The 14634-nt window shown below is 42.7% G+C and overlaps 1 protein-coding gene across 1 annotated transcript; it reads right to left on the bottom strand.

Moving 5' to 3' along the window:
• Positions 1–547: 547 nt before the first annotated feature.
• Positions 548–14465, bottom strand: dcaf1 (ddb1 and cul4 associated factor 1). The gene is made up of 25 exons (XM_088291815.1): positions 14264–14465; positions 13459–13576; positions 13306–13382; positions 13139–13212; positions 11640–11753; positions 10965–11102; positions 10280–10858; positions 10008–10109; positions 9771–9929; positions 8874–9053; positions 8578–8787; positions 8317–8486; positions 8091–8215; positions 7658–7893; positions 5411–6480; positions 5131–5329; positions 4978–5060; positions 4427–4511; positions 4089–4322; positions 3861–3954; positions 3647–3751; positions 2841–2914; positions 2669–2764; positions 1802–2051; positions 548–1638 (listed from the first exon to the last, which is right to left on the bottom strand). Exons 2-25 carry the CDS (start codon positions 13569–13571, stop codon positions 1583–1585), a joined length of 4623 nt encoding a protein of 1540 aa, XP_088147941.1. The 5' UTR covers positions 13572–13576; positions 14264–14465; the 3' UTR covers positions 548–1582.
• Positions 14466–14634: the final 169 nt, after the last annotated feature.

The following is a 14634-nucleotide window of genomic DNA, read 5'->3' as shown; positions in this document are numbered from 1 at the left end:
TCTTTTACATGCGGGATTCCCCAAAGTGCACTCATTTAAACGGTCACGGTTCTGTTCAAAAGAAAATCACTTTCAGGAAAAGCGTGTATCACGAAAACCTAATTGGGCTTGGTCATAGGCACTTTAAATTGCGGCAGAATATGACACCCAATTTTTAAGAGGGTGTGTGCATTTGTGCAACCACATCTCAATTGAGTTTCACTTCCCACTCACAATGATTATTTTTAAGTCAGTTGGATAAGGTATGTCATATTAAGGATGAAAAAGAAAAAATGTCTAACTTGGCGTTTGAACAGGGTCATGTAGACTTAATATTTCAAAATAAAGGTGGACATTTATGTGGCACGGTTGGCACTTAAACCATTTTTATATGCAAAAAAAAAAGATCTCTTCTGATGAGTTACTTAAATGTCAGCATTTCAAAGAGGCCGGAGGCAAATTTCTTGGTGAGTTATACAACATTAATTTTGTCTTGCTTCAACGTGTGTGCATGTGATGCAAAACCTCTAAAATGCCCTCAGATAACGGTGGAAAATATTCCCATCAGTAAAGTGTCACAAATCTAATTGTGAAGTTTTATTTATAGGAAAAATACTTTAGGTACATACAAGCTGTACATTAAACTTTTCAAGAAAATCAAGTCATCTTTCTGTGAAAAAAAAATGATAAAATGAACAGATACGAGGCATAAACCTTTAGAAAAACAATCATCTCTTTGAATAGCTTTATAGAACTGAGCCAGAGCTTTTTTTACCCTCAATGTTTGAATCGACCAAGAAACAAACTTTAAATCAAAATAGATTCATTATCGCCCCGAAATATTTATACTTTTTTTTTTTTGTCCAGCACATGGCGTGGTCAATTTTTGCCATTTTTCTTATCAAAAGCACAAAGGTCAGCATCCAGAAGCAAAACCTTACTGGGTGCATGATAAAAGAAAGCTGTCAAAAGTTTGAGTGCGCACATGTGGACTGTGCAGAAGGCATTTTGGCAGTTTTCTCACGTCAACGTCAACCGTCTTTTGGTTTGGGACAGCAAGTCACGAACGCCGAGTCGATTCAACTTATCCATCTTAAAGGAAGAGGCCATGTTAGAGAATAGCAATTGCTCTGATCTCTTTACTTCCATTCAGCAGCCTAAATGCAAAACATTTGTGATGACTGCTCCAGTCTATGGTTAAACGACTACGCTTCTGGATGCCTTACACTCTTTAGAAACAAAACAGCATCCCTACGATGTACTGTGACTCCTGTCACCAAATTGCTGCTTATGTGAGCATTTTTAATCAAACAGAAATTCATATTAAAAGGTTTGTGAATAAAATGTAAAATGTTTTCAAAGCACCCACAAATCGGCTGGTTCCCTCCATATCAAGCCTTCCTATAAAACTATAATCGCATACAATCATGGTGTTTTTAGTTCACTCTGAGATTCCTTGGTCCGATCAATCAGTCCATTCATATTCTCCCGTCACATCTGCTGATCCAGCTCTCGTTCTCGCCTCTTCCTCCGTAGCTCACGTCTACGACGCCGAGGTCTTGACTTGTGGTCCAGTTACTCAGGCCTGGCTGCCAATCGGCGCTCACTCATTCAAGGACAGGATGATGTCATCCTCAAGGTCGGAGTTGTCGGAGCTGTCTGATTGAGGGTGAAAGAGTGAGCAGAGTCAAAATGATAAAAACAGAGCACACCTTTGTCCATTGTAAAATTTCAGATGTAATTTTTTTTTGTGCAATTACGGCTGAATAACTTCAGACAATCTCAGAGGCAACATTTGAGGCTTCAGGTTAGCGCAACATACCATTGTCCACATCCAGTTCCGTGTCCTCGTTGTCGGAGTCATCGTCGTTGTCGTCCTCGTCGTCCCCTCCATCTAAGTCCTCCTCTAGGAGACGAGCAACTTCTTCATCCGAGGGGGAGAATTCATCATTTCCATCGTCATCATCATCTCCACCATTCTCGTTCTCAAGCTCTGCGATAAGAGGATCTGTGTCGACGTCGTCATCCGAGTCGTCGTCGTCGTCGTCATCTTCTTCCTGATCGTCATCTTCCTGGGGTGCAAATGACCACATATGATGTTCATATACTTGTTACCATCTTATTCCATAAGGACTCTTACGCAGAAACAATTATGTGCGTGACTTCCTGAAAGATGCCAGAAGTAGCATCTTGGCATTGGTTTTGTTTCACAGAGTGGTTTATATGAACGTCCCACCCCACTTTTTTTTTCTTCCAAAATGCTCATAAGACCCCATTGCATTGAAAAACGACTTGCATGCTTGGGAAATGCGCTGTTGGCGGTTGTACTAACATGCGCAATAAGTTGAATTCATGCTTACAAGAGAGACGTTTTGAGCTGCCACCCTGGACACGGAGGACAGGCCGTGGTGTCGGCACAAACGCGACAGTTTCCAATGTGTAGCAACATAGAAGTCTTCGTTTGAAAAGACCACCGCCTCAACGTTGTACCTGTATGTGCGCCTTTTCATTGTGCATTGAACTTTGTGTAGGGATTTACGCCCAAATTAAATAAATAAATACATTAGGTGTATTTCAGAATAGTCAACCACGTATATGCGGGGTTCACTGTATTACAAACAAAATTATCAATTCATTGTACCCCTATCTACAAATCGCTGTTAGGACTCAATGAAAATATAATAAACACCTGATCCTCCTCATCCTCCTCTTCTTCCTCAGCCAGTCTTTGTCGGCCAACTTCATAAAGGCGGCACACTGTGTCCGTGTTAATGGAGTCTTGGTTCTATGGAATAGAAGCATCACCATCAAGAAATCTTCAACTATTAATCCTATTCAAAATGCAACATGATGCAGCTTACCTCGATCACAGCAAGGTAGCAGTCTTTGGAGTCTGTGCATAAATCAAAAATATTCTTCTTGACATCAATGGTGGCTGTGAAGAACACACAAAGAAAAACATGACAGTCAAATGTAATATAATATTTATTCAATGTTGTTTTGGGGGTTTGCAGTTCATTTCTGCAGATTCGTTTTGACGATATTATGGACCGCAGAGGGGTGGTTTATGTTGATTGATAATACAATCACATTGCGCAAAGACTGAAAAAACAAAAGTGCGGTGTGGAGGATACATTGCAGCTCCAATAGGAAGCGTTAGCACAACGTGACAGCGCAAACGGGTAAAATATGTGAAATAAGTCGAACAAAAAAGTAGAAATGGATGGAGCAATGTTTTGTTGACACAGAAGTCGCTACGGCTTCATCTTCTACAACTATTTCCGGTATAATACAAGTCCTAATCGAATCAAATTTTTTTTAGTGTCTATGAAGTGCATTTGATTATAATTTTAATCCGAACTCTGATTGAATTAAAGAAATGTCCCTGTAAATATACCCATTGTTCTTAAACTGTTTGACTTATTTCTCACTCAGAGGTGAAACTTGCCCCATCTTTCAGAAAAGCTTTTTTTATAACCAATCATTACACCCACTAGCTCCCAATTAGCCTGGAGGATGTTGAAAACATGTGATGAGCATTCCTCAACTTTCTCTTCGTTTTTGCCACCTGACCCAACTTTTTGGGAATGTGTTGCAGCCATAAAATTCTAAGTGGTTGCACTATCTACAGACAGGATTGAGGCAAGAGAACAGTGACAATCCATACCGATGGGTTTGTAGTCTGTGGCATTGAAAGTCCGGAAGGATGAACCAAAAGGACTTTTCATCTGCATCTCCATCATGTCGTCTTCATCGTCAGCCTGCAATATTGCTGCAGACACACACATACACACACACGAGTGAAAAACAGATTCCAAGCACCTTCGAAGCACATGCAGCAGCAGACCAAGCCTACTTGCCACCATGAGGTGTTTATTCACCTCCATAAATGACGGTGCCGTTGTTGTTGAAGACTGTTCTGCACTGGTCCAGAGCAGGAACTGTATGAAGGAGGTGGAAGGTTCGCAGATCCCACTAAGAACTTCGATTAAGGAACACTATGTTCTGTTTGACTAGAAACAAGCTACAGCTGTATGAATGTATTAATTCAACTTTAAAATATATATATATATATATATTTTCAGAGCACTTTAAAGTTTCAAGGATACAATTTCCGTGTTAATGATGACCTCCAGGCCATTAGGATGGAACACGCCACTGATGTTCATGTTGAACTTGTCAAACTTGTGGATGGCCTGAGCTGAGCGCACGTCCCACAGCACGCCGTCGTTCAGCACCAGGTCATCGGTGGGGTTGAAGGTGGCGCAGTTCCTCTTGTAGTTATTAGCCAGGTCGGGGTTATTTAGAGTCAGTATCACTTGGCCCCTCTCGGTGTCATAAATCTAAAAAGAGACGCGCTTGGTGTGAGACGTCGTCGGCAAAGGTCAAGAGTTTCACTGCTTTTAATATTCCATGCCGCCAGGTTTTTAAATCAAGGCATACATACATGCGCTTGTTGCTCCTCAGTCCCAATGACACGATCTTGCGAGAGCTTGCTGAACTCCACATAATGGTCACCCAGAAAGGAATGCCTGCAGACAAAGGGAAAGGAATATTTAGTTTCGAACAACAGTGTGTATAAAGCAATATAAAGCTTGTCATGGCTTGTTGCTGCGCTCAGATTCAATCAGCAGAGCGTTGCCAAGGTTGCAAGATGTGGATAAGTCAAGTCAAATGCTTGGTGTGCGCTGAAGCGAAGCCTGCAGGCCTCGGGCTGTCGGCGCGCACAATTAAATAGCAACGGGCCCTGTTTTGCCAGCATGAAGCTGCTGTAGCGTACGGCAGAAAATACCAACAAGGTGAAGCCAGAGAAATGGATGAAACTAATAGTATGTTAAATGACTAAGACAAAGACATTTTTGTCTTAGATTCAGTTAGTGATTTTTTGTTTTTATTTGATTTCATATACAAAAACATCAGTTATTTTCATCAACTATAAAAACCTTGATTGCAAACACAACCATTTCATCCAATGAGCTTTTGAGATAATCCACTCACTTAATGATGAACATCGACTTCATCCCCCACAGGGCAGACGTTGGGTAATTCCACGAGGCGGAAGTTAAAATTGAGGAGCCATCCTAAAAGGACAGCGTCGATTAACGCAAGAAACAAACATGGCCGTGCACAATGAGAGGCTTATTTCGTTACCCGAGAGGGCTCGAGGTGAGTGATGGCTGAATTGTGACAGCTGTAGCTGGCCTCCTCCTGGCCTGTGAACACATTGTAGAGTTTCAATTGTCCCGTGCAGGTGCCAAGCATCAGGAAGCGTTCACGAGCTGAGAAGGCACAGCACGTGAATCCACTCTCATCCTCATCAGCTTCCCTGAAAACGGAGATTGGCCGGAACCTGGAGAGAGCAAAGAACAGTGGAAAAAAATAAATAAATACAAAAACACAAGTGAAGTGTAAGGCGGCTTTGTATGGCAACCTGCTGAAGATGAGGTGTCTGTCAAAGCATCCTCCATCGACTCCTCCATATTTCGGATATATGACCCTCCTCGTGTGCCGGGACGTGAAGTTAATCGGTGCCTGCCGTCTCTGTTTGGGCTCCGGGCACTGATGAGGGGTGAAGAGAGAGAAAGGCGGGCAGGTGGCGACGGGGTTTTTACAGCGCGCGTGCTGTTCCCGCAGGTACTCTGTGATGATGCCGTCTAATGCAGGGGGGGAGGGCATATGCCTGTCAAACTGCTTCTTCATCGCCGGCGTCTGGCTGAAGGCGCCGTGGTCCGACTTCTGCCTCAGCACTCGAGGTTTCTTGCAGCCGGTCGCGCTGCACCACGTGTGCCGCTCGCGGGAGAAAACGATTCGGCCGATCAGAGGGGAGCCGTTGCCGCAGTGAGGCGCCGACGTCGAGGGAAAGGTGGCTGTCGACGGCGCGGCGGGTTGCGATGCCGAGGCGCGCCCTTGTAAATGGCCGGGCGATAGCGTAGATGAATGAGAGGGATGGTTGGCGAGTCTTGAGCCGACACCGTTGGCCAGGCGCGGGGTGCGAGGGAGGCTGGCGATGGAGGCGGTGGGGGGTGTGACGGAGACGAAAGGGGAAGCGGCGAGTGATGAATGAGACACGCACGCCATCGGGAGATCGGCCTCTTTGGTGAGGGCGCCGGCCGTGTCGTGAAGGCCTTTGGCTACCAGGTGGTTCCTAATAAGCAACAGCAGTTCTTTCTCTGGAAAGGTGATCCTGGACTGAGCGACCACACTCGCTCTTTGTAGCCATGCCAGGGACACGTCTGTACCGATGAGTAAGGGTTTTCCTGATATTCTTTCCATGAGCTCCGCTGCGAACTTGCAGAACTTGACGTGCTCGCTGCGTTTGTCCTGCAGAACGGGCTCCTTCATGAGCTGCTGGATGTGCCCACTACTGAACAAAGGCAACTTGCTGATGATCTGCCTGACGGAAGTGGAACGAGACAGACCAACCAGGGCCTTGCAGGCCAGAGCGCGGATCTGATCCGCATCTGTAATAGGCATCTTCACTGTCAGCAAGGACAGCAGAACCTACGCAATAGTAAAAAAAAAAAAAAGAAAAAAAATGACAAAGAGTTGATGAATAAAAGGGATTTTATTAGTCGAAATGTGGTGAAAAGGGTTGAATAATTAATCTAATTCAAATTGACATTGCAATATAGAAGAATGCCATTTTTAAATAGGAGGGCTGCAATTTTCATTTTATTTTAGCTAAGCCTAACATACAAGTCCAAAACATGTATGTATAGGAAATCTGATCATGTTTACTGTAATAAATTTATTGCTTTTGTATGTTGAAAAAAAAAAACATGGGAAGAGAACCTTGAAATAAAATTGCATAATTAACCACAATTGCAATACTAAGGGGAAAAAAAACAAGAACAAAAGAATTTCCAATAAGATTATTTTCCAAAATCATTCAGCCCAATTAGTGATTATAATTTGAGAAAATGCACAACTCTATCTTGCAAATACCTTTCGTTGTATGCCGATAAATACTCAGACTGTCATGTCATCAGGAGTAAGACATCGTCAGCTCAAAACTCCTTTCTCAAACCCTTTTGGTGGGACTAATAAAAGGACATCTCTATCTTTATCTTTTCCCCATTGAAATGAATAGGAATGCTATTAATTTGTTCCAGGCTCCCAAGAAACACCCCAAAAATGTTTCCCCAAAAAGGGAAATAGTGCAATATAATAATGTAGTTAATAAAACATACGAGAATTACATAGAATACATACAGAGCCTAAAACAATTCTATGAAAATTGTGTCGCTAGTTCTGGTGTGCACGCCTTGACCACCCGAGGGCAGTATTGTTAAAGTTATTGTCGACATGGTTGCGACATTGTGTTGGAAAATCCCTTGCATAAAGAGGAAATTTTGAGGAAAAAAAAGAAAAAGCTAAATCAAGTCAAAAGTAATTAAACACAATTCTGCTGTATGGTCAACTTCCACTGGGAGTGGCAATAAAAAGCTTCATGTCTGCCAAACTGCTGCTAGTTGTGAAGTGTGTCGAGTCCACTGCAAAAGTAGAAACTACTCGGTAGGTTTTTACAGCGGTACATCCCTTGGATTTAAGACTGGTCTGCATCCAGATGTCCACTTGAGCATTTTAGCGTGGGTTATTCAGGCTTTTTTTTTTTTTTTCAATTCATTCAACTTCAAAAAGATGAATTAAAGCAAATGACTCCTGCTAAAGACACTACCTTAATGCCATTGTTGGACTGCACCACGTTCCACATCTTTGTGAGCACATTCTCACTGGCTTTGGTCATGTGAGGGAGGCGACGACGAGGAGTGCCCGCAATGAACTTGCCAATGCTGGACATGCGTTTATCCGGAGCGCAGACACAGTTAATGACAACCTGCAGGGCAGACTTCTGGATCTCGGCATCGTTCACAAACACTTCTCCCTCTGCCACTGCTAGGACAATGTTCATTCCTGCAAGAAACAAATAATTCAGGTTCAACCATAAGCCAATTGCGATATGCACAAAATGACAAACGCACCGATTTGATTCGACTGGTTTTGATTTCTGAGCAGGCTTCACCAGTTCATGCAATGGGCTAATTAGAACAGTCTCATCGGGCCTTATGGTGTGTCTTATTAACGGAAATATCATAACACTGCAAATATACCTGCACTAGAAATAGTAGAGCCGCCCTCATCGACAACGGCAACGGTCTCAGACAGCAGCATTTGAGTCTTTGGTACAACCGTGAGGATACTCAGGATGTCAAGAGCATAGCGCACAGTGTCACTCCTGCAAACAAACATAAGCACTCTAACACAACAGATTCCACGCAGGAGACAAAACGACTACAATCATACAATAGAAGACATTTAATACCACATACTCCGCACCTGCCATAATAGGTCCTCCAGTCACATGCGATAGAAATGAGTTGCAGGAGGAGTTGGACGCAAGAGAGTTTGTGGAAGACCTCGGCTGGTTCCCAATACAAACGAAGAGGGCCGTGCTCGATGAGAAACTCCATCATCTCAACTACCTGCTCGCGGCTGTAACTGACCGCCTGTGACCGAGGACAGAAGCCAAATGAGCATTGCGAAATGTCTCCAGTACATCGAACGGATCACAGCACCTGTCATTCTTGGAGCAAATACCTTGTAGTAGGGCTGCGAGTGAATCGGAGCGCCTCCCTCTGTGCGCTGCAAGGACTGCTTCACCTGCTCCACCTTGATGGCCAGATGAGCCTCAAAGTACCTGCGCAGTGCCATGCAAGTGTGCTTTGCTGTCTGCCTGCTGGAGAAAATCTCGTCGTCGCTCAGCAGCGCTCCCTGGTCGTCGGGGTTCAGGATCTCCAACGTGCTAACCTGGAAGACGGCACGCCACACATCAGCATCTTACGTTTGCTCGGCTAAAGAGGACCTCCGTGAGGCCAGCCGCAGGTTGGTCCTACCAGATTGACGAGGCGTCGCATCCCGTCTTGCTTGTCGAAGAGCTCCAGCACGGCGCGGAAAGAGAAGGAAATGGAGAAGAACATGGTGGCGTGGCAGCAGCCGGATGCATGTGAGCATTCCAGCAGCCACAGTGTGTAGCCAACCACATCTGACAGGACGGAGTGAGGCAGCATACACACCTTGGGAGACAGTCACAACAATCAATGCCAATAAGATGCTGCTGGTCGTGTTCAGAACTAATTAATCACATTCAACCTCGTGCTAAATTCAAAGCACCTCTGGTGAACCCCAAATAAAGTTCAGGTGATTTAGTTGGCTTCGTATGACATTTTGTTTTGTGAGACACTTACTGCTATTTTTTATTTTTTTTTTAGTTTTTGCTTGCCCACCTGTGAGTTAAGATCAGGGGATGTTGTTAATATTTGTGAGCATGTGAAGCTCCTTGACTCCTTCCTGTGATGAAGGGCTATAGAAATAAATTTGACTTGACTATTTTGAACAGTTTGTTATTCCCCCAACCTTGACGAAGAACGCATTGTCAGCTGAACAAACAAAGCCTCATTGCACGATGTCGACGCCACCATGCTTCACTGTAGGGCTTCGTTCTTTGGACCAAAGTAGTGTTTGCTTCAGACATACCTTCTAAAATAATGTCCAAGTGCTCAACCCCGGTTTCATGGGACTAACTCATTTTCACATGTTTGTAAAATGTCATGCAAAAGGTTTTTAAATGATTATCTTGGTGTCATTCTTTATTACTAATGTAAAAAATGTAGCTTTTATACTTTTTAAGTATAATATGCATGACAAATTAACATGCACATGGCTAATGTAATTAACTAGACTGAAAAACATCAACATTAGTTTTTGTGAATTAAAATTAGTTTTTAACATACCCTTTCCATGGCGTCCTGGTTATAGGCGAGGTAGTAGAGGCACAAAGACACTCCAGTGGCAGCCATAGAGGGCCTCGGGATTTCCAGCAATTTCTGAACTCCTCCGTGTGCCACAAACTCTGCAGCAAACTTCTTGTGAAGTAGAAGAGAAGCTAGGTACTGCGAGAGAAAAGTCAAATTAAATTAATATGTTTCGACTGAGACTGGTAAGGTTCATGTTGACTTGTAGGACTTCACCTTGAGAGCCTCAAAAGTGAGCTGGACATCATTGGTCTGCTTTAGATCCATATAATGCATAAGCAGCTCACGCGCTCCCATTTGCATGAACACTGCCAACAGCTAAAAGTAGAAGGGAAAAAATAAATAAATAAAAAATCCATAATACTGGCTGAGTCCTTGAAGTCATACTTTTTCATTTCAAAATATGATTTCAAACATTTTCGAAGAAACCCTAACCAAGCTATTGTCAGTGCTTAGAGGAAAAATAAAAATAAAATAAAACAACCAACCTCCTGATATTCTCCCAGAGGAGTGAGATACTGCAAAATGAGTCTCTGCTCGATCTCCGGGGTCAGAGGGTATAAGCGGTAGCTGTTGCCAATCACCCATGGGCTCATCTCAGACCAGCTGCTGTTGGAAAGCTCGCTTATATTCCTCTCGGTCTCTGGCAGGGAGAAATTCAACTTGTGCTTTGCGGACCGGCCACACTCCTTCTCTGCTTTTCTTTTTAGGTAACTACTACCATCAGCGGCGCCGAGGTGTAGAAGTGACCCTGAGGCCGACATGGGCTTCATCATGGTTTTAATGGCCGAGGGCGCACAGTTGTTGGTCTTGTGAGGTGCGTTGGGATGAAACGGAAGCTCGTTTTCAGGCTCCAAGGCAGAAAGGTTGATTTCATCATCCTCTTCCGTTTCAGCCCCATTCTGACCAAGCAAGAAGGGCTTCTCAAAGCCTCCATCAACTGTCTCCTCATCCAAAGGTAGCAATGGCCCACTCAGAGTTTTTCTGGGACTCGGACGTTTGATTTCTTTTTTGGTCTCTGCCTCTTTATCTTGAAGCTCGCGTAAGCGATGTAGCATCAATGGCACCTGTTTAACAAACAGGATTAAAAACAAGCAGATTGACAGTGACGAGTAAATGCTTGGCTATTATATTTATAGCGAAATTGTAGAAAAGCCAGCGCGCCCTACTGACCAACACAGAGTTCTCTTCTCGGTAGTTGGCTGCAATATCTTGATTCTCCATCGCACCTGCCAGCAATCCCGTGGCATATATTCGGAGCGGCTGCTCGGCCTCCTGAGCCCACTTGAACAACCTTTCAACTATTCCCTCCTGAAAAGAACCAAGAAAGCAAATTATCAAGTTACAATAAAGTTATGTAATAATAATAATAATAATTCTCTCTCTCTCTCGTAGTGAATGCTTACGCAACATTTAATTTATTGATACTAGGTAAAAAGGAAAACTGTATGGTAGGAGCTTGCTTGCAGGCTGGACTCTGACTCTACAAACAAAATGGATGTTTGTGGAATGCAGCTGATTGGCAGACATATTACTCTTTGGTGTTACAAACTTCTCAATCAGTATTTTTTCACGACACCCGCCTCAAACCAAGTACCAACATATTATTGAAGTGCTTGCACCGATTTGAGCTATTTAATGACTGACAGCAGTGACTGAGTGGTTAGACGACATGGAATCTGTGATTCTCTCAATGTCATAACTGTGGACTTAATTATCCTTAAAAAATAAACAATTAAATGTAAATATTAGAATGTAAAATATTATGAATGTTTCATGTTATATGATAAAAACAATATAAAGAAACACAATATTGTCATTTTAATTTCAAAGATAGCAATAATGTACCTTTTCCTGAAAGACCACTGCTGTCTCCAGGCCAGGCATGATGTTCTGAAGCAGGCGACAAGCTTCCGCGTTGAGAGCAAATTCTCTGCTTGCCATCACATAACTATTCACCAACTATGAGGGAGAATAAATGTGATGAAGCATACAAGTTCATATTCCTTGCATCACACATGTTAGCAATGGAATGGTACTCTGTGGTCAGCGATTTTTTAAAATTGATTTATTTATTTTATTTTTTTTTTACAGTTCACTTTGCATTGACAGTGTATGACTATTGTACCGTCAGTCACTCACTTAACGTTGTGACTGCTTCAAAGCGCAGGTCATGTTCACATTTTACTCTCTGCAAACATTACTTGAAAACTACTGTACTATTTTTTAAGTAGAGACCAGCAATATGGACAAGTTTCTCTTGTGTTCATACTCGGATAAAATGCGGTCAAAGACGTCTAGTATAGTCACTTAGGGCCATGAACATTTCAGTGACATTCCCAACTCAAAATGAACGGTTGAGTTAAGGCCCAATCCCGTTACTACCCCTTCAACCTCTACCTTTGTCTTCCCCCTCCCCCTTTAACTTGTTTGGGGAGGCGAAGACTAAGGGTGAAAAAACAATCCCCCAAGGAAATGGAAACACACTGGATCCGCGACGTCACCACTTGATGCCACGTGCAGGTTGTCGTAAGCAGACACCATATTACTTCCTAATTATAACTACATTACGTTATTGGTTATACAACGAAACATTGAAAAACGGATGCCAAAAAATGCAGAAGCAGACTAGCCTGAATGCTAATAGCGCCGACAGCGTGCCAGTGAGCCTTAAGCAACACGGCTATTTGGAATAACCTAAAAATATCTAATGAATACTCCAGTGTTATTGGGGTGAAACTCACTTTGTCACGGCATTCAGAAGCAACGGTACTGTACTAACTGGCTTTTAGCATTGTTTAGTCTGACAGCCAGCTCTAGAGAGAGCATTTTAACCCACAACTCAAAACACATAATTGTAGTGAAGTATAGAACATCCGTTAAAACCACGTGTGTCACTACTATGAAACACAAATATATTAGTCACATTTATGTGTTTCCCGCTTCTTTTCGTTGATTGATGGCACGTCTGCAGACATATTTGTTGCAGAGAGGGCGTGTGTAGAATCAAATTGAATTGATTGATTGGTCATGCCGGCACGACCAATAAACCTCAGACTTAAGCTTCGAGCAACGGTGACACGTAGTATTTTTGTTTATACTTATGTAAGATTTAAGTCGTTACATATTTTAGACTATTTTATTCAACAAATCTAGCAATATGGTGCAGTTCAACATTCAAAAGAGCTGCGTTTAAACAACGGTGATCTTGAATTTATTTTATTCAGTAAAGTACAAAGTGCTGTCTTTGCGGACAAGTCTCTATACAAAAAACATGTTACAAACTGTGGCCCAAAATCTAACGTATCTGTACCGTCCCACCTCCCATCTATTCCAACCATGCTTACTGTGTTCATGAAGTCATCATTCTTAAACAAGATCTTCAGCAAATGCCCCAGTACACATTCTGGATCAGCTCTCCCTAGTGGCAAAGAAGGACCAACATGAGAATAAACAACTACCAAGGATATCCTTTGTTCCGTTTTTGTTGTTGTTGTTTTTTAATAAATCATACCAGGATGTCGATCATCAAAAGGGTCTGGGTCCACTTTGTGGTACTCTTCAGTCTCCTTCTCAACAAGCTCAGAGATTCTGAAAGTTTGAAAATAATTACCCCCCTAAAGAAGATGGAATAAAATGGTTAGTCTGATGAGTCAGAAGCACTCACTTGATGAGGATGTTAACTAGCTCCTGTGTGCTGCCCTGTTGTTCCCTCTCCCACTGTTCCAGTAGAGCAGTCAGCTCTGCCTTGGAGTCCACACTGGCAGAAGCTGACGCCATATCTCCTATGAGGAACCACAGAAAAAACAAAATCACTCTTCAATTCTACACCCAAATCCATAAATACCCTCACTTCTTCACAAATCTGCCTCGTGTGTAAGCAGGTCGTAGCATCTTAGTAAACGGTGGCATACAATAAAAAAACTCGGGGTAAAACTCCTTTGAGATATATTACAAGAAAGCAGTACTTGAACACAATCAGCGAAGCAGTACTTAAACTCAATCACCCGCAACATACTTATGATAAATTTAGTAGCGCAACAGACAGATTGTCTGTTTACAGGTGCAGCAGTCTCCAGGGACTACAACTGTCAAATCACATGAATGCTCAAAAACAAGAACACGGCTAGCAAGCAAGCATGTACATGAAAGCAATCATTCTCATTGAAGCAACACGATATGCATTTCCTCGCATGCAGATGATGTAAACAAGATGCGTTCTTTGAGTCGCTGCGCCTTGGCTAAACAAGGAAGCTAACTGGAGTTGGAGTACACATGACGATTTAAACGTGTTCACTTTTAAACCCAGTATTGTATTTACTTCTGACGTGCACATCCGTACGATGTTAAAGAAACCAATTTTGGAAACACGGCGACCGGTCCGCATATTCGAACCACTGTTTGCATTAGCCATGCGCTAGCGGCATCGCAGGTAAACCTGGTTGTTTAGCTAGCTAACACGCTAACTTCACCTCGCTGTTTCGCTCAGTTCTTCAGTTTTGCCAGATGTTTCCAAGACTTGAATATATCGATAGAAATCCAGACCCGACTGCTGCGAGCAAACCGTATCCGGAAAAAAATCACAGCCAAATCTTAAAATGTATAATGTAGCTTTTTTGTTGATGGTTTACTGTCATTATGGCGAACACGTTCTCCACGTCATCGCATCTGCGACAGTCCATTTATTATGACGACATCACACGACGCCAAACATTACGAAATACAATTTATTAGAATTTCTCAACGAATGCAGGTTGTACAAGCATTTGTTCAAAGCATAAAAAAATAAAAAATTAAACAAATACTAGTTATATAAAATATATCGTTTGAGATGTTGATACGA

This window comes from Idiotropiscis lumnitzeri, chromosome 3 (genome assembly GCF_059441095.1).
Source record: "Idiotropiscis lumnitzeri isolate Australia: NSW breed Sydney's pygmy pipehorse chromosome 3, RoL_Ilum_1.0, whole genome shotgun sequence".
In the NCBI taxonomy this organism is placed as follows: Eukaryota; Metazoa; Chordata; class Actinopteri; order Syngnathiformes; family Syngnathidae; genus Idiotropiscis; species Idiotropiscis lumnitzeri.
This window is presented reverse-complemented; position numbering and strand designations above follow the sequence as displayed.

Coding starts and splice junctions, on each gene's coding strand:
- dcaf1 (XM_088291815.1), bottom strand. CDS start 13,571: ATGGCGTCAGCTTCTGCCAGTGTGGACTCCAAGGCAGAGCTGACTGCT. Junction 5,061..5,130: donor CTCACCTCGAGCCCTCTCGG/GTAACGAAATAA, acceptor CTGTCCTTTTAG/GATGGCTCCTCAATTTTAAC. Junction 3,955..4,088: donor TCATCATTAACACGGAAATT/GTATCCTTGAAA, acceptor CGAAGTTCTTAG/TGGGATCTGCGAACCTTCCA.